We start from the raw sequence: 18,502 nt of genomic DNA on the forward strand, positions 1-18,502 counted from the left end.
ACCATGATAGACATGCATACGTATTATATTTTATTATGTTAGACATAAGTAGGTGGATCAGAAAAATTAATAACATATTCATTATAAATGTAGCATTCCGTATCTCATAATGAAACCATACGACTGACCACTTAGTACTTGATGCACAAGGGACCATTGTGCATCATATGTAACTGAAACTGTCTCATGTTAGAAAACTCTGACAGAGTTATGATTTGGAGTTGATGAAAATTTGACATATTTCTAAGATTTCATTCATTTCATCTGTTCACTTAACATCAATAACAAAAAAGTTCCCCACACGTAGAAATATCGATAACTTAATAATTTTCTGTCTCAAATAAAGTGAAAACGTAGCGCAGCCCTTTGAGAACATGTCGAGGTGGGATTCTTATTTATAAAGAGAGTAGTTTGAGAGATTGAGCAAGTTGAATGAAGTTGAAGATTATTTGAGAGTTCAGTGTGGGATGTGGCAACTCCGCTTTGCAACTCCACCATCTTCTGCTCAACTGTCAGTTCTAAAGTGATTTTGAACAGACCATAGTACTTTGTGTATATCTGTATAAATTACCACTTCAGAAACATTAAGAGAGATAATTAAGAGCGTTTGTAATTCTTCCTACAATAGAGTAAATGAGCCAACAGACCATAGTACTTTGTGTATATCTGTATAAATTACCACTTCAGAAACATTAAGAGAGATAATTAAGAGCGTTTGTAATTCTTCCTACAATAGAGTAAATGAGCCATTGCAGTTTCACACTTCTTGTAACAGAGTATTGTATTCCCAGTTTAGACTTATACCAATAAGGCATAAATTTTAATGTGAAAACTTTGCAAATGAGGGGTTTCGCAACAGTCAGTGAAGAGGTGAGTGGCTTTGATTCAGCAGTAGAAGTCAAATGGATGCTGGTGCTGCTGATGGTGGTAGTGAATGTTTATGACCTTCAAATTACTGTGTAGCTGCATCTGTACATAAAATGAGAAATTATTAAGCTGTGGGTCTCTGATATCACATGGAAACTACATAATTTCAGTTTTCCTGAACTTCTAGAGCTTCTGTCTCTACACTCACAATTTTCTGCATCGTTTGAACTACACTCCTGGAAATGGAAAAAAGAACACATTGACACCGGTGTGTCAGACCCACCATACTTGCTCCGGACACTGCGAGAGGGCTGTACAAGCAATGATTACACGCACGGCACAGCGGACACACCAGGAACCGCAGTGTTGGCCGTCGAATGGCGCTAGCTGCGCAGCATTTGTGCACCGCCACCGTCAGTGTCAGCCAGTTTACCGTGGCATACACAGCTCCATTGCAGTCTTTAACACTGGTAGCATGCCGCGACAGCATAGACGTGAACCGTATGTGCAGTTGACGGACTTTGAGCGAGGGCGTATAGTGGGCATGCGGGAGGCCGGGTGGAGGTACCGCCGAATTGCTCAACACGTGGGGCGTGAGGTCTCCACAGTACATCGATGTTGTCGCCAGTGGTCGGCGGAAGGTGCACGTGCCTGTCAACCTGGGACCGGACCGCAGCGACGCACGGATGCACGCCAAGACCGTAGGATCCTACGCAGTGCCGTAGGGGACTGCACCGCCACTTCCCAGCAAATTAGGGACACTGTTGCTCCTGGGGTATTGGCGACGACCATTCGCAACCGTCTCCATGAAGCTGGGCTACGGTCCCGCACACCATTAGGCCGTCTTCCGCTCATGCCCCAACATCGTGCAGCCCACCTCCAGTGGTGTCGTGACAGGCGTGAATGGAGGGACGAATGGAGACGTGTCATCTTCAGCGATGAGAGTCGCTTCTGCCTTGGTGCCAATGGTGGTCGTATGCGTGTTTGGCGCCGTGCAGGTGAGCGCCACAATCAGGACTGCATACGACCGAGGCACACAGGGCCAACACCTGGCATCATGGTGTGGGGAGCGATCTCCTACACTGGCCGTACACCACTGGTGATCGTCGAGGGGACACTGAACAGTGCACGGTACATCCAAACCGTCATCGAACCCATCGTTCTACCATTCCTAGACCGGCAAGGGAACTTGCTGTTCCAACAGGACAATGCACGTCCCCATGTATCCCGTGCCACCCAACGTGCTCTAGAAGGTGTAAGTCAACTACTCTGGCCAGCAAGATCTCCGGATCTGTCCCCCCATTGAGCATGTTTGGGACTGGATGAAGCGTCGTCTCACGCGTTCTGCACGTCCAGCACGAATGCTGGTCCAACTGAGGCGCCAGGTGGAAATGGCATGGCAAGCCGTTCCACAGGACTACATCCAGCATCTCTACGATCATCTCCATGGGAGAATAGCAGCCTGCATTGCTGCGAAAGGTGGATATACACTGTACTAGTGCCGACATTGTGCATGCTCTGTTGCCTGTGTCTATGTGCCTGTGGTTCTGTCAGTGTGATCATGTGATGTATCTGACCCCAGGAATGTGTCAATAAAGTTTCCCCTTCCTGGGACAATGAATTCACGGTGTTCTTATTTCAATTTCCAGGAGTGTATGTGTGTGTCCAGCATTTTATTATTTACTATTCTGACTCGTGCTTCTAAAGTAGCTCATTCACTTGATGAATACTCATTGTTTGTGATGTTTTTTGCATTCTCAGGATAATTATATATATTAAAGGACATGTTATTGATATGTCTACCACAGAAACAGGGACTGTAAGGATGCATCAAGCAACAAAATATGCTAGACTCTCGATGTTCTGGCCATTCCACGCATACATGAGTACTGGATTAGTAGAAGTGCCACATTATTGTGAGTGTCTGTAATTTAGTTTAAACACAAAGGAAGTGTACTTTATTAAGTCCTAAGATACATTAACTTTCATAGAAGACTTACTTTTTGACCGTGTACATATAAAGTAGTGTCACTTACTATGAAACATGTTCCAAATTTTTAGTTGTCACAATAATGATAAACCATGTCAGCACATTGCTGCCTTACAAGCATTACACCAGTACTGCATGTATCTGGTTGTTGCATAATGTTCTTCAGGAAGATGTCTGTAGCTTTGGCACCAGCAGCATGAGAAATCTTCTGCTCTTTCCTCATACGCTCTTTTCTTCTTATTTCATCAAACCTGTTGTACACACTTTTATTTCCTCACCTTGTAACATTTGGTGTATCTCACAGTTTTACTCATTCGGCAACTTAGCAAAATATTCATAAATGTCTCATCCTCTTGGAGCTTATAGAATGTTTAACATTGTACTTGACAAACAACATTGCTGCGTACATTACTTCTCCTTGACCAACTAGAGACCAGTGGTGGGCCATGTTACTGAGAGGCCTGAGTACTGATAGCCACATTAGTGAAAGTTTAGTTTAAGAGTAAAAACGAACACTTCAAATATTCTGCAGTCTGAAAAGCTGACAGCTTACAAATATATGTATGTTGTCTTTCACTGGTTTCACAGTTATACATATTTGAGTATTTGTATAGCATTAGAATGAGATGTACAGAGTAAGAAATTGTCATTCAAAGTTGAACATGTGTTAAGCTGTTCAAGACTACAGTCAGCAAAGTCAGTACCATTTGTTTAAAATTAAAAATTATTCTAATATTTTGGCCATAATTGGGAATGGCTGACACAATTGGGAATGGCTGAATTGTGTGGATTGTAACTTGAATGACAGTATACAGTATGTATAATGCTCATGGCATGGGATAATGTGTAAATCTCCAATTTAAATTAAACTTCATGCTTGCAGGCAATTCATTAGCCTTAAGGTTGAAACTTCCTGTGGGTGATTAAAATTACTTGTTGGACTAAAACTCAAAACTGGAATCTTGCACCTTGTGGCTGGCACCAACACCATGTCAGGAAGTTTCGAAACTGTTCATGCAGTATTTTATTGTGAAAGATTCATTCCAGGAACCATACGATTGTCTGATAGCCTCCACATTTATTTTTGTGATATGAATGTTGGAATTGTTCATTAAGTTAATGATGTGTGTTTCTTAAACTAATTGGTCTGTATTGCTAGCCCTCAGCTGAAATTCATCCCCATGCATATGTGAATGCATTTGCATCTGTCATTCAGCAAGGAAATACTTGTCTTTGTGGATGCACTGAGTCGTTTACTGCTTCTGACTAATTTTTTTGTATGTATCTGTAATGAAATAATTTCTATAAATATTTTGCATGTTTCCCACAGCCTCTTATTATACATTGTAAGTTACTTTTCTGTATATTACCAGTAGGGAGTAATCCAGAAGTAGCAGTTGTCAGAATAGTAGTAGTGTGTCTTAATTTTTTTACTTACTTACCTTTTTGAATTCATTACCTAATAGTGTTACAAAATGTTTCAGGGGATAGCCTCAAAAAGACTTGCACAACACAGTCCAAGGTAAGGTTTTCATTATTCATTGAACTATTCTCTTAGAAGTACAGTTAACAGAGTGTATTAGTGCCCCACTACTGGAATGTGGGGAGGCCAGCCTGACCCAGGTCAAATGTACTTTCCAAATTAAAAAAGAAGGCTGGTAAACAGGCCAGTTTTGATGTGGAGTTTAGGCACTTTTGAACATCCCACTGGGTGAATACCAGGCTGGTATCCATATCCAACTCCAAATACATGCCACATCACTATTTAGAAAGGGATCTTACACACACTCATAGGATTCGGGGGAGGAGGGTGAATAGGTGACTGAGGACTTCAATTGTTTAGTCTCCTAAAGCCCACAATCAACAATAACAGAAGTACTGATTCTCATTAGCTCATGGGGAAAATGTTAGTTGTATATTGAGGAATTTTTCTTTTATTGTTGTATTAATAAGCAGTCATATTACAGTATAAGGGAATATGATCAATAATGCATATGTATTTGGATTTAATGCTGTATGTATGCTAGGTGGGAATGCCATAGTTTTGTGCTATTAACTTTATACACAAGTTAGCAGTAAAATAAAAGTGACTAAGTGACAAAATCTGAAAGCTGTGTCCTTAACTGCATGCTATGAAAGGCTGATTTATGTAGATGGTTTGCTGACGAAATGAAGTGTGTGAAGTTTTCATTGCTCCATTTTTCTGCTTCCAAGTGCTGAGCAGTATTTTTATAGATGGTAGTTACTAAATCTTTTATTGTAACTGGTTTCTTAATCAACAAATCAGCATAATGAAAATAAACTGTAATAATTTTCATGGAAATTCCAGAGTAATTTTTAATTCCCTTCTGGCGTTCAAAGATGTTGAATTGGTAGTAGATGCCTATTTATTTGAAGTTGAATCCACTGTCAACAGATATCGACATCCTTCATATACAACACAAACAATGTGAAATGGAATGTTTTAGTGCAAAGTACCACACCCAAATGATATCCAACATGAAAATGTGTAGGATGGTGCATGAAAAATTGACCCTGAATACTAGAATCCTCATTGTTGCCCACCAATCATCATATATAGTTTCGAAGCTGCTGCAGTTCCATTTTGTGTTAAATACAAAAGTTGTGTCATGGTTAAGACTATAAAGAAATATCTCAGTGAGATACATCTTCTTCAAGAAAGAATTGCAATAGTGGAGGGGTATTTTTGCAAAGAAGTTTCTTGACATTTCCATACAGACAGAGAGCAGTCTAACAGGATTTGGTGACAAAATGGTGTACTACAGAGTCAGTTGTGAACAAGAAAAAGACGCAGGCCCCACGTGTTTGTGCACCTACTGTGATCATGGTGATCAGAGTGCAGTTGATCCAGAATCCAAAGAAATCGACACACAAATTGTCACAAGTGAATGTTTCAATATGTCACACTTCTTGTGAGCCAATCTCATGAATTCATGAGAGATTCAAGAAGAAAAGACTGTCAGTGAAAGATGTGGCTGCTGCTTTCACCTGACGTATCAATGTATGATGTTTAACGAGGGGTGTGGGGGGGGGGGGGGGTGGAGGGTCTAAAGGGAGAAGTGTACACACATAACCCAATAATGTTAGAAGACTTGAAGGACAATACTCCTGTTGAAATTTTGAGAATTGTTGCGACGGAGCTGTTAAAGTATATATTCATGTGTTAGCTTGCACAAAGAAGTGCATTGAATCATGAGGTCTTTTTAGCTTCTGATGTAATGTAGTGTAAAAGGCAAAATCAATTCAGTAAATATAGGCTTTTATATTAGCTTATTTATTATTTATTTATTATCTAATTACTACATGTTCATCTAATTTTTGTTGTATCTTTCATGGTGGACAACAGTTCATGTGTCGTTAGCAAGCAGTCTGCACTCGGGTCCAGTTTTTCAATCTCCATCCTACATAAGGCAATACAATATTGTTTTAAGCAAATTTGTTATGACACATAAGTATCTAATTTTCCTGTATTTGTTGTAAAAGCTTCATATCTATTATTTCATAATGTGACACATAACATGATATTTGTTACACACTACATCCACATTTATGTTTGTATTCTGTAATAGCATATGTTTCTTGTACACCACTGGAAATCAAAAGGTAAAGGTGATGCTTTCATTTATGATAACTTCACAAAACTGAGTACTTCCTGAATCTTCAATACAAAATCTCACAAGAATTTATTTCCATAAGAGTTTTTCTGTTGAATGAAAGTACTTCTTGCCTATTTTTTAGTCCTTTTATTGTGTTCTGATGCAGTATCATCACTTCAGATGATTTACATCATTTACATTCTGCACCATATTTAAATACCATTTGCTGTATACTTGCAACCATGCACAAGTTCTCTTTGTCTACCTGTTCAAAGAGCAGAGTCAAAACATGATATCAAGACACACATAGGAACTCCATCAAAAACCTTATATTACCATCAAAGTTACAAGGTGAGAGTCGTGAGTAACAATGAGATACACCTGTAACATTGACCTTATTAACAGTTTAATTTACAGTATTTGCAGATTCACTATAATTCAGACTGGTTGAAGTCGATTGTAGTTCAGGTCACCTGGTGTCTGATGGTATGTTAGTTACTCACACTCTTGATATTCTGAATTTCTGTAGGTAATTATTTGTGAATATCTTATAGAATTTCGTTGTGGATAAAAGTTTATGGTGCAGTGTTCTTGTGTTGTGGATAAGTTGTGCCGTTTTTTTGTAAATATGGGTTTTTGTTACCCTTCCAGTCTCAGCAAATTGTTATCTGTCGAAAGAATATGTCATAAATTATGCTAAAGAGGTAATGAATTTAGTGGACAATGATATAAGGATGTTGGAAGTGTGATGTATGGAAGTTTGTCTCAGTCTAAGGAGCATGCACCGATAGCCAAAGTGGTGAAGGAGACCACGTAAGATAAGCGGGAAATCCAGGTTTGAATCTCTGTGTCGCACTGTTGAGTTGTAGATTTATAGCAGATGTCAAGAAATGTGCAGTCAGTGAATTAAATTTTGAACTATTTCATACAGGTTTGGATCGTTAACAGTGTCTATGCTTTCAGATGTGTGTGAGAAATTGTACATTCACTTGTAAGTCTTCCCCCTGACTTTAACAGACAAGGCAGTATTGAAAATTTTCTCATCAGAATCAAGCCCTCAAATGAATGAACGCCATTCACTACATTGCCATAAGGTCCTTCCAATAAATTTTAAGCTGTTTACAGCAATTGTTCAGATACTTCTCCCACCAAACAAATTATAGTTGTCTACAGAATTCAGATAATTTTTACCAAACCAAATGTTTCCGTACAACTGATTTAGAATAACTTTTTACTCTCCATGTTGAAAACTTATTTGACACTAGCAGCCTAAATACCACATTTTCAATTTACGCAGACAAGAATTCATCTTACAGAACAAGAAAATAGTTTCTCATCAGTATCATTTGCTTCACTCAGATGAACTAATACATAGATATTCTGTGAATTAACTACATTCTTCTTTTTACTAATTACATCAATCACTTCAAGGTTTTCAACATAATTGATGGCATTAGTTATTCACAAAGCAAATTCCACTTCACGTTCCTTTATTTTTACTACATGTGTGGTTGTAGCAGGAACATGCTCACTGTGAACTTAATTTTTTATCTTTTACTGTCAGTGTTAACTTAATTTTTTTTAAATTCTAGACTGCAAAGTTTCATTTTAAAATTTTCACTCATCCCACTATCATTCACTGTTTTCAAGTTTCATGAATCAGTTTCAAAACTTGTGTCTGATTTTGTTCACTGGTCTTGCATTAATTTCAGGTAATTGTTCAGCTGGGCTTGTTAACTTTTTCATTGTTTTTGACAGTGTTGTTTTCCAACATCGAGTGTGTTTATTAGCTGTCATAGTTGATTCATTTATGGCTGTACTTGGTCAGAATTAGTTCAAACATCTTAAAGATTACTTTGATTGTCTTTTTGATAATTTTCAGCTGATGGAATGTAAGTGAAAATAAATGGAAGAATTGCACTAAGAAAAGTTTTTTAACTTTTAACTTCATGTGTCCCAGTTCATTGTTGCTGGTATTACTGTTAAGTTTCCAGTCTTTCGTAATTACGTATGTTGTTCAATAACAAATTTCATTGAACTCTTTTGCTGCTATTCCTGCTACATTTTCATTCATTCTACCTTGGCTGACTCCTACAAGATGCAATCATACTTTTCTCTTATCAACTCTGTTTTTAACGTTTATTTAAAACAACTAACATCACAAGATTCTTTTTTGTTTGCAATATGAAATGTCATAACTGAACAATAAGAGGAAATGAATAGTAATGTCCATAAATTTTAAACTCACATCATTTAAATGATTATGTTGTACTTAATTCACATTCATCATCCATTCCGTGTTGATATCATTGTTGGCACAATTTTAACCTAAAATCTATTGTATTTATGCATGCAAACTTGTTTGCCAGTTTTACAGCTGTTTATATAAGTCATTACATGTAACTCTGCAATCTTTGTCTTAAACTTCTCACATTTTATTAACATTTTCAATATAGTTGTTCTCACAGTGCAATCAAACATCATGTCGTCACCCTTACAACTTTCACAGGTGTATGCTTGACAATAATACCTTCTAGTGGCAAGAACATGACTTTATAGGTATTACATTATATAGTTACTACTGTGGTTTCAACATCAACATTGTAACAAAGGATTTTAACTTACAACTAATTTTAATTTACCATTTATAATTGATTCAGTAATCAGTATTATTGCTACAATTACTAATAACAATAATTGGTGTTATTGTTGTTACTGTTGCAACCACTTACACAGTCACTAAACATGTGTGGAAATTTTGAATTAACAGTATTTAAGTGTATTTTTCCACCTTTTGGTATTAGTATGTACATAAATCTCATGTAAATAATATCAAAGTTGAAAATATGGTTCGAAATATGTTATTACTTGACAAATTTCTTTTCCATTCAGTTATTGTATGTGTCGCCATGCCTCCTGTCACATGATTGGTTACCTAAAGAATTTAGAACATCATCTACTTCACTTTTCAACCTATATTTGTTCATTAAAGTTACCACATTCCTTTGTTTAGTGCCAATTAACATTTTTTTACCATAAAGAAATTCTCTCTAGATCATTATGTAATTGTAATTGATCGTCTAATGATTTTACTAGACAGTAAATTACAGTGTCATCGGCAAACAATCTGAGGGGGCTGCTCAGATTATCACCTAGATTACTTACATAAATCAGGAACAGCAGAGGGCCTATGACACTACCTTGTGGACGCTATATATCACTTCTGTTCTACTCAATGATTTACCAACTGTCACCTCGAACTGTGGCCTCTGTGAGAGGAAATCACGAATCCAGTCACTCAACTGAGAAGATATGCATGCAACTTGATTCATAGTCGCCTGTGAGGAACGGTGTCAAAAGCCTTCTGGAAATCTAGGAATATGGAATCGATCTGAGATCCCTTGTCAACAGCACTCATTACTTCATGTGTTGCACAAGAACAATATTTTCTGAATCCGTGTTGGTTATGTATCAATAAATCATTTTCTTCAAGACGGTTCATAATGTTTGAGTACAGTATATTCTCCAAAATCCTACTGCAAATTGAGCTCAGTGATATGGGTCTGTAACTCAATGGGTTACTCCCATTCCCTTTTTTGAATATTGGTGTGACCTGTGCTACTTTCCAGTCTTTAAGAACAGCCCTTTCGTCTAGTGAGTGGTTGTATATGATTGCTAAGAAAGGCACTATTGTATCTGCATAGTCTGAAAGGAACCTGACTGGTATGCCATCTGGACCAGAAGGCTTGCCTTTAAGTGATTTGAGTTGTTTCGCAACACCTAAGATACCTTCTTTTGTGTCACTCATGCTAACAGCTGTTCTGGTTACAAATTCCGGAATATTTACTTTGTCTTCTTTTGTGAAGAAATTACGAAAAACTGTATTTAGTAACTCTGCTTTAGTGGCAGCATCATTGGTAACATTTCCATTGCTATTGCACAGTGATGGTATTGACTGCTTTTTTTGCCGCTGGTGTACTTTATGTACAACCAGAATCTCGTTGGGTTTTCTACCATATTTTGAGACAATGTTTCATTGTGGAAACCATTAAAAGCATCTTGCATTGACGTCTGCACTAAATTTTGAGCTTCCGTGAAACTTGGCCAATCTTGGGGATTTTGCATTCTTCTGAATTTGGCATGCTTTTTTCTTTGCTTCTGTTTCAATGTTCTGACATGTTTTGTGTACCATAGTGGATCAGTCCCATCTCTTACTAACTTATGCTGTATGAATCAATCTATTGCTGTTGATACTGTATCTTTGAATTTGAGCCATATCTGGTCTGAACTTACATAATTAGCTTGGAAGGAATGGAGACACTCTCTTAGGAAGGCATCAAGCGAATTTTTATCTGCTGTTTTAAATAGATATATTTTCCATATATTTTTAGTGGTTTTGGTTGATATGGTTTCGAGCCTCCCTACAATGACCTCATGTTCACTGATTCCTGTATCTCTCCTTCCCCTCTCTTGGTGTTCTGATTTATATCGACCTGGCTATCCACCTGGTTTCCTATATTGGTTGCAATTTTGTTCCTTTTGCCTGTTCTTTCATCCTTTTTGGTGTTTCAATCATCACTTGAGGTTTGACCTCAACTTCAAAATTTCTTGTTTTTAGTGTGTGAGCCAGAAACTTCAGAAACGCATCTGAAGAAGAGAAATTTGTTAACATCGAGTATAGATTTACGTGTCAGGAAGTCATTTCTGAAAGTATTTGTATGGAATGTAGCCTTGTATGGAAGTGAAACATGGACGGTAAATAGTTTGGACAAGAAGAGAATAGAAGCTTTCGAAATGTGGTGCTACAGAAGAATGCTGAAGATTAGATGGGTAGATCACATAACTAATGAGGAAGAATTGAATAGGATTGGGGAGAAGAGAAGTTTGTGGCACAACTTGAGCAGAAGAAGGGATCGGTTGGTAGGACATGTTCTGAGGCATCAAGGGATCACCAATTTAGTATTGGAGGGCAGCGTGGAGGGTAAAAATCGTAGGGGGAGACCAAGAGATTAATACACTAAGCAGATTCAGAAGGATGTAGGTTGCAGTAGGTACTGGGAGATGAAGAAGCTTGCACAGGATAGAGTAGCATGGAGAGCTGCATCAAACCAGTCTCAGGACTGAAGACCACAACAACAACAACAGTGTGAGCCATTTGGGGAAGAACTCCCTCCTTAGCATCTACTGTATTGATTCCTCACCCCATTTCCTTCTCCTCTCCCTTTTCTGCTGTAGCCCCCTTCCGCCCTACTACATCACCAGCACATGTAGCCCGTCTGTGTGGTGGCCCTGTTATGTACCCATATGGCTGAGTCCCCTGACAACACAGGGATCACACTACTGATACCTGAGCTCTTTCCTCCCCATGTCTGCCAAGGAATGGTTGCTTATCTTCTTGGAGCATTGGAGCTCATGGCTATGGCTGCCATGTCAGACAGCCCTTGTTATGGCTGGGTAGTGCCCATGGGGAGAGCCACTGGTTGGAGTGGGTGATATCAGGGTGGGTGTTTTGCGCATGAACAATATCAAGCTGGAAAAATCTTCATGTTCTGAAATGGCTGTCTCTTTGAGTGTTGAAGGATCATTGAATGCTGCTTCGTATGACCCGGCTACCTTCCCTGGCTGCGCCATGAGAGGAGGGCTAGGCTCACCTGTGTGTGTCGACAGTGCTGACTGCCACTCCCCTCGTTTGATTGCCCAGCTTAAAAGAGAGTAAAGAAGATCAAAGAATACAAGTCCCTAGATCGCCTGTCGTATGCTGTAGACGCCAAAACTATGAGAGACTCCATCCATTGACACTATCTTCAACTTTTCCCTCTGTAACTTCATTTCCTCCTCCCACCTATTCTTCACACCCACTCCATTCTCCTCTTCCCTCCCCCTCCTGCAGTTCTCATGACCTCCCATCTGGAATCTGCTCCCTCTCCCTGGCCAAAAAAGTGCCCCTCTCCTTTGGCACCTGTTGATGATCAAACTCCCTCCTGGGATTCCTCTCCCCATTGTCTCTCAGTCTAGAAGACTCCTACCAGCACTCAGCCACGAGACTCACCATCTGTGCATCCCAAGGTCACCCACTCTCCTTCAATTCCAGATCTCGCAGATGCCTGTATCCCTCTGTGCCCTGCACTCCTCCACCTCTGAAAGAGAAGAAGAAATATAAATCCCAAGACAAGCCCCCCCCCCCCCCGATGCGCCTGGCAGTGCCCTCTCCCCCCTCGCAACCTGAGTCTGATACCTTATTTATGGATGTCACCATATCCTTGTCAGTGTCGACTACTGACGGAGTGACATAACCTTCTCTTGGCTTCTTTGTGTCTAACCTGGACTCTCGCCACATGATCATCCAGTGGAATTCAAATGGATACGATTGTCACCTACTGGAAAAGCAACATCTTGTCACTTCCTATTCTGCGTTCTGTCTTGTACTTCAAGAAATGCATTTTCATCACGACAATTCTCCAACATTTTTGGTTATCAGGCATTCTGTCAGAACCGTGCAGGCTCCAGTGTAGCTTCTAGTAGGGTCTGCACTTTGGTTCACTCCAATATCATACCCCCTAAATTGCAACATGGAAGCAGTAGTGGTTAGAGTGCAAACGACTCCGGCAATCGCCATTTGCAATGTGTACCTCCCTCCAGGTAGGCCACTTCTTTAAGGTGCACTGTCTACCTTAACCCAGCAACTTCCACCCCAGGTACTTCTCCTTGGGAACTTAAATGCCCACAACCCACTGTGTGGGAGTGTCACTTCAACAGGTAGGAGCTTCCTAATTGAACAACTTCTTATGTACCTTGATTTCTCTCTCCTCAGTAATGGTTCCCCTACCCACTTCAGTGCCACTCGTGAACGTTTTCTGCTATCGGTCTCATCATCTCCTCCCCTGCCCTCGTTGCTTTCCTACATTGGTCATCCCATAATGACCTTTGTGACAGTGACCATTTTCCAGTGATTCTATTGTTCCCCTGCTGCCATCAGGCATACAGGCCTCCATGTTGGGCATTCTACAGTGCCAGTTGGACTTCATATACATCTGCTGTGCACTTTGACACCTCCCTCTCGATTTCCATTGATGTAGTCATGCAAGGTGTGTCTGCCACTACTGATGTTCCCCTATCCACAGGTTCCCCTCATCATCTACCAGTACTGTGGTGAGCCAAGAATGTCACAGTCACTGTCCAGGACCACCAATGGTTGCTGCAGAGATTAAAGTGACTCCCTTCATAGACCAACTTCCTCACTTTTAGGAGTCTCCACACTAAGGCTCCTCACCTTGGGAGCACTATATTTCCTCCCTGGGGATGTATGCCTCTTCATTGCAGGTTTGGTCCAAGATCCCTTGCCTCCTGAGCCACCAGCGGTGGTCACCTGTTCAGAGGCTTAACCTTCAAAGTGCTCGTGCACTGACACATTGGTCCTTGCAGAACACCTCGCGACACATTCTGTGACGGCATCAGTGTCCTCTTCCTGTCATCCTACCTTTCTCCAACAGAAATACAGAGTTGAATAAACCCTCCACTGTTTCATCCCACACCACGCTGAGCCCTGTAATGAACCTTCCATGGTATGGGAATTCTTACAGGCTCTTACCTCTTCATGAGACACAGCCCCTGGCTTGGATTCCATCCACAACCAGATGATCCAACACTTTGACATTCCCCAGAGGCAACATCTCCTCATGGTCTTCACTCACATTTGGCTCATGGGTGCTTTTCCGTCACAATGGCAAGATGATATAGTTATCCCTGTCCTTACGGCCAGGAAGAACTCAACACCTCTAGACAGATACTGCCAAATTAGCCTGACAAATGTACTTTGTAAACTGCTCGAGAGGATGGCCAGCTTCAGATTATGTTGGGTACTCGAATCTCAGGGCCTTTTGTCCCCGATTCAGTGTAGCTTCTAGACAGGACAATATCCAACTGACCATTTACTCGATTGGAAACAGCCATCTGACAGGATTTACCCACCTCTGGCACCTTGTTGCAGTCTTCTTTGACCTACATAAGGCACATGATGTGGCTTGGCGCCATCACATTTTAGTTGCCTTCCATGACTGGGGCTTCTGTGGTTCTCTTCTTGTTTTTATCCATCAGTTTTTATGTCACCAGCCATTCCAGGTTGGAATTTGGCAGTTCACTCAGCACCACTTAGATTCAGGAGAACTGCCTCGTACAGGGTTCTGTGCTCAGCATCATGCTCTTCCTCATTGCCATCAATGGTGTTGTGACGTCTGTGAGGCCTCTGGTTACTCCGGTGTTGTACGTCAACAATTTTTGCATCTGGTGCAGCTCCCACTTGCTAGTATCTGCTGAGTGCTGGCTCCAAGGCACCATCCTATGGGCCTCTGCGTGGGCCATCTCTCATTGTTTCCAGTTTTCTCCTTCCAAAAATGTGGGTTATGTATTTTTGTTGTCAAGCTACAGTACACCCCTATCCAGAACTTTATTTAGGCGACCACCACCTCAGTGTTGTAGCACAACCCCACATTCACCACCCAAAGAATACATGTATGTGAAAGCTTAATTCTCTGTCTCATTGCCCTGACAGTTTGAGATGCAGTCTGTTGCATTCTTCTCCATCTTTACTATGCTCTGGTTCTTGTTCAGACTAGATTATGGCTGTCAGGTTTATGGCTCAGCAGATCCTTCCACTTTGAAACTGCTTGAGCCAGTCCTTCATTGTGGCGTGCATCTGGTTATTGGCGCCTTTCACGCTAGTCGCATTGATGGTCTCCTCACAGAAGTGGAGATTCCCCGTCTACACATAGAACACAGCCAACTCCTTGTTTCTTATGCAATCGCCATTCACCAATTCCTTGACCATCCTGTGTACCCTGTGCTCTTTGCCAGTGAGGGATTCTCCCTCCTAACAGCCACTCACAGATGGGATTGCCAGTTGGGAAGTGTCTCACTTCCCTCTGTTGAGATCTCCATCTCAACTCGTTGGACTGCACCCTGCATCTTTCCTTCCATAACATCCAGCCTCATTGGATGGCACCTAGACCATGGATTAGGACCACTCTATTCCAGAGTCCTAAGATCTCTGTTGATCCTATGGTTTTCCATTGTCTTGTATATGCCATCCTTGCAGTGTTCCAGTGTTCTTTTACATGGATGGTTCTAAGACAGTCGATAAGGTGGAATAAACTTTCACATCTTCTACTGGCTTTGAACACCATTTATTGTTAGGGTCATGTAGTATGTTCACAGCAGAACTTCTAGCCATTTACAAGGCCCTCCTTTTTGTTTTAATTTTTTTCAGATTCAATGAGCAACTTGCAGGCTATCGACTAATGCTGCTCTCATCACCCTTTGCTCTCTGCTATATAACCTTCTCTCTGCCTTTGGGCATGCCACCTGTTCAGTTGTCTCTCTGTGGGTCCCACATCATGTAGCATCCCAGGGAATGAACTGGCTCATCATATGGCTTATTCCCCATTTCCTTTCATGATTCCAGCTGTGGATATGCGGATCTACGTCAAATCTCTCTTTTCCCAAAAGTGAAATGCCATCTGGAGCACCACTGCTCATAGTAATAAACTCTGCACAATCAAGGAGTATACTACAGTTTTGGTGCTCTTCCTCACTCCTCTCGGAAGGAGTCCACTGTATTATTCCATTGACACATTGGCCATACCTGGCTCACCCCCTTTTTTCTCCTACATAACATCCCACTCCTACAACATTGTTGTTGAGCCAGACTGATGGTATCCCACATATTGATGGAATCCCCCTTCTTTCAGCCCTTTGTGCTAAGTATACTCTTCCTGATTCCTTAAACTGGTTGAACTGGTCCTCGTTTCCCTCCATGAAAGTGGTCTTTATTTCCAGATGTAAGGTTCTACTTTAGTCTTGGAGCAGGGTCAGGTTTTTGTGGTTGGGATTTCCTTTCCAGTCTTTCTTTTCTGTGGCCCCATAACCTCCCCCTTTTTTTCCAGTTTTTAGATTTGGTCTCACCTTTCATGCCTTTTTCTGTGTGTGTGTATAATGTTCATTATTTTATAGTTTGACTCCTCTGACTGGATCCCTCCACTTTTAGCAGACCCTGACTAACTTCAGATTCACAGAACTCATGACCTCACCATTTAGTCCCATAACCCTTCTCAGGTAATTAGTCAATTGATCAATCACTGTTTACCTTCAACTTGGTGCTGTGAGACTGCCCGTCACTGGGGTTTAGCACCCCTCAACCCTTTCACTCTATCCAATGCAGTGACAAGTCAACCAGTCAGCCCAGCCTGGCCGATTCCAGTCACACTGTGTGGAGGTTTGTTGAACTAGAATTGGATTTTCATCCCACAGTGGAGTGTGCACTAATATGAAACTTCCTGGCATGTTAAAACTGTGTGTATGACTGTGACTCGAACATGGAACCATGCCTTTTGTGGATAAGCTCTCTACCAACTGAGTTACCTAAGCATAACCTATCACCTGTTCTCACAGCTTCTATTGTGTCAGTACCTTATCTCCTATCTTTCAGTCTTTTCTTCCAAGAGTGCTGCTCTCGCAAGTTCAGCAGGAGACCTTCCATGAAGTTTGAGAGGTAGAAGATGAGGTACTGGCAGAATCAAAGCTGTGTGGATGGGTAATGAGTCAAGCTTGGGTAGCTCAGTCAGTAGAGCAATTGCCAGCAAAAGGCAAAGGTCCTGCGTTTGAGGCTTGGTTTAGCACACAATTTTAATCTGCCAGGAAGTTTCAGGTTTGTTGTTGGGATAGAATGGTTTGCATGCCTGTCACTGCAGCCTGACCATCCTACCCTGGTTTGTTGTTCTGTCGTGATTTTGTACGACAGTGTGGCCAACAAGGACCTGTGATGAGTATTTGGTGTGGTTTGCATTTACATCTGTTTAAATGTATCCCTTCTTTGTTAACACAATGGTATCACAAAGACATGCTTTTTAGGGGAGTTCATGGACTATTTGAATCCATTTATCTTCAACCAAGGATACTAGGGGTTGATGGATTTGTGTATGGTACATTGTTTTGGATATATACATGCAAACACCCATCTATCTGATTGCATTGTGTATGAGTAAGATTGATTGTAGATCATTAGTGTTAGCACAAAATAGTGTAATTTGGACACTAACAAGCAATCATTGGGTGTTGTTATGCAACTGTTGGTTTGGTTAACATAGAGCTAAAGCCTGCAAGGGGAACATTGCAATGCAAGTAGCTGAAGGGTTAGTGGAGACTGGGAGTAGGTGCCTTGGTCATGGGGCAAGGTGACTCTTTGTGTCATTCCTCTGCTCTCTGTCTATCTTTCTGCGGGTGCTGTGGGTTATAGTCAACATAAACTTTCAGTCATAAGCATATAAAGAAGATTTTATTGCCATACTTTGGACCTGCTCAAGTAGAGATCTAGGTCAGGGAGTGTGGTGGAAGTTGAACATAAGAAAGGAAAAGCTCAGATCATTAGTTTTGTTTTAGTGGTGTACTATCTGTGTGAACTGTTGGCCACATGTTACTAAGTTGTTCATGTGTGACCCCTGTGCTACCTTGTGGCTTACTCAAGGATTTGAAATGATGGATTCAGTTTTCATTGTACAGAGAATCAAGAATTTTAGTATGTTGCAGAAAAATTCACAGTTTGGTTCATGCTCTCTAAAACCAACTTTCCACTCAGCAGTATAGGCAAGTAGACCTTGTTCAGCCCTATAAGGGAAAGAAGCATGCTGGGCTGAAGGCTACTTGGAAGGTTATAGTGTCTACATCAAAGCTATTTGCCACAAATAGCCCTGGCTCCAATGCTACTGCATCGAACATAGCCTCAGCAGTACTGCCTACCACATCTGAGTGCACTCAGCTGATCATCAACTCCAACACTGGAAAAGACAATCCTGACAGTGCCTGTGATTCAGCAAGTGCACTGGAAAATAAAATGATCATGATGAAGAAAAATGGTATTTCTAATTAGCTTCCGTGTATTTGTAGTTTGCTACAGCACAGGCAGGGAGTGTGTCATGCTGTTGTGGTGTGTTCCAGTAACCAGGTGGTACCCCAAAGCAGTCGCATCAAGCACTTGCTG

The 18,502-nt window shown here is 41.0% G+C and overlaps 2 protein-coding genes across 9 annotated transcripts in view; both read left to right on the forward strand.

The window, feature by feature from the left end:
• The window catches only part of LOC126108500 (zinc finger protein 93-like), a 501,709-nt gene that overhangs the window by 144,584 nt on the left and 338,623 nt on the right, over nucleotides 1-18,502 (forward strand). The window lies entirely within an intron of this gene.
• LOC126108499 (zinc finger protein 436-like) overlaps nucleotides 1-18,502 on the forward strand; it is a 501,483-nt gene that overhangs the window by 144,227 nt on the left and 338,754 nt on the right. For all 4 annotated transcript variants that reach the window (XR_007523539.1, XM_049913755.1, XM_049913754.1 and 1 more), the window contains exon 7: nucleotides 4,342-4,379. Coding sequence is in view for 3 of the 4 variants with exons in the window: in XM_049913755.1 (XP_049769712.1) it covers nucleotides 4,342-4,379 (38 nt within the window). In the remaining variant the exon portion in view is untranslated. The remainder of the gene's footprint in view (nucleotides 1-4,341; nucleotides 4,380-18,502) is intronic.

This window comes from Schistocerca cancellata, chromosome 11 (assembly GCF_023864275.1).
Source record: "Schistocerca cancellata isolate TAMUIC-IGC-003103 chromosome 11, iqSchCanc2.1, whole genome shotgun sequence".
NCBI classification, from domain to species: Eukaryota; Metazoa; Arthropoda; class Insecta; order Orthoptera; family Acrididae; genus Schistocerca; species Schistocerca cancellata.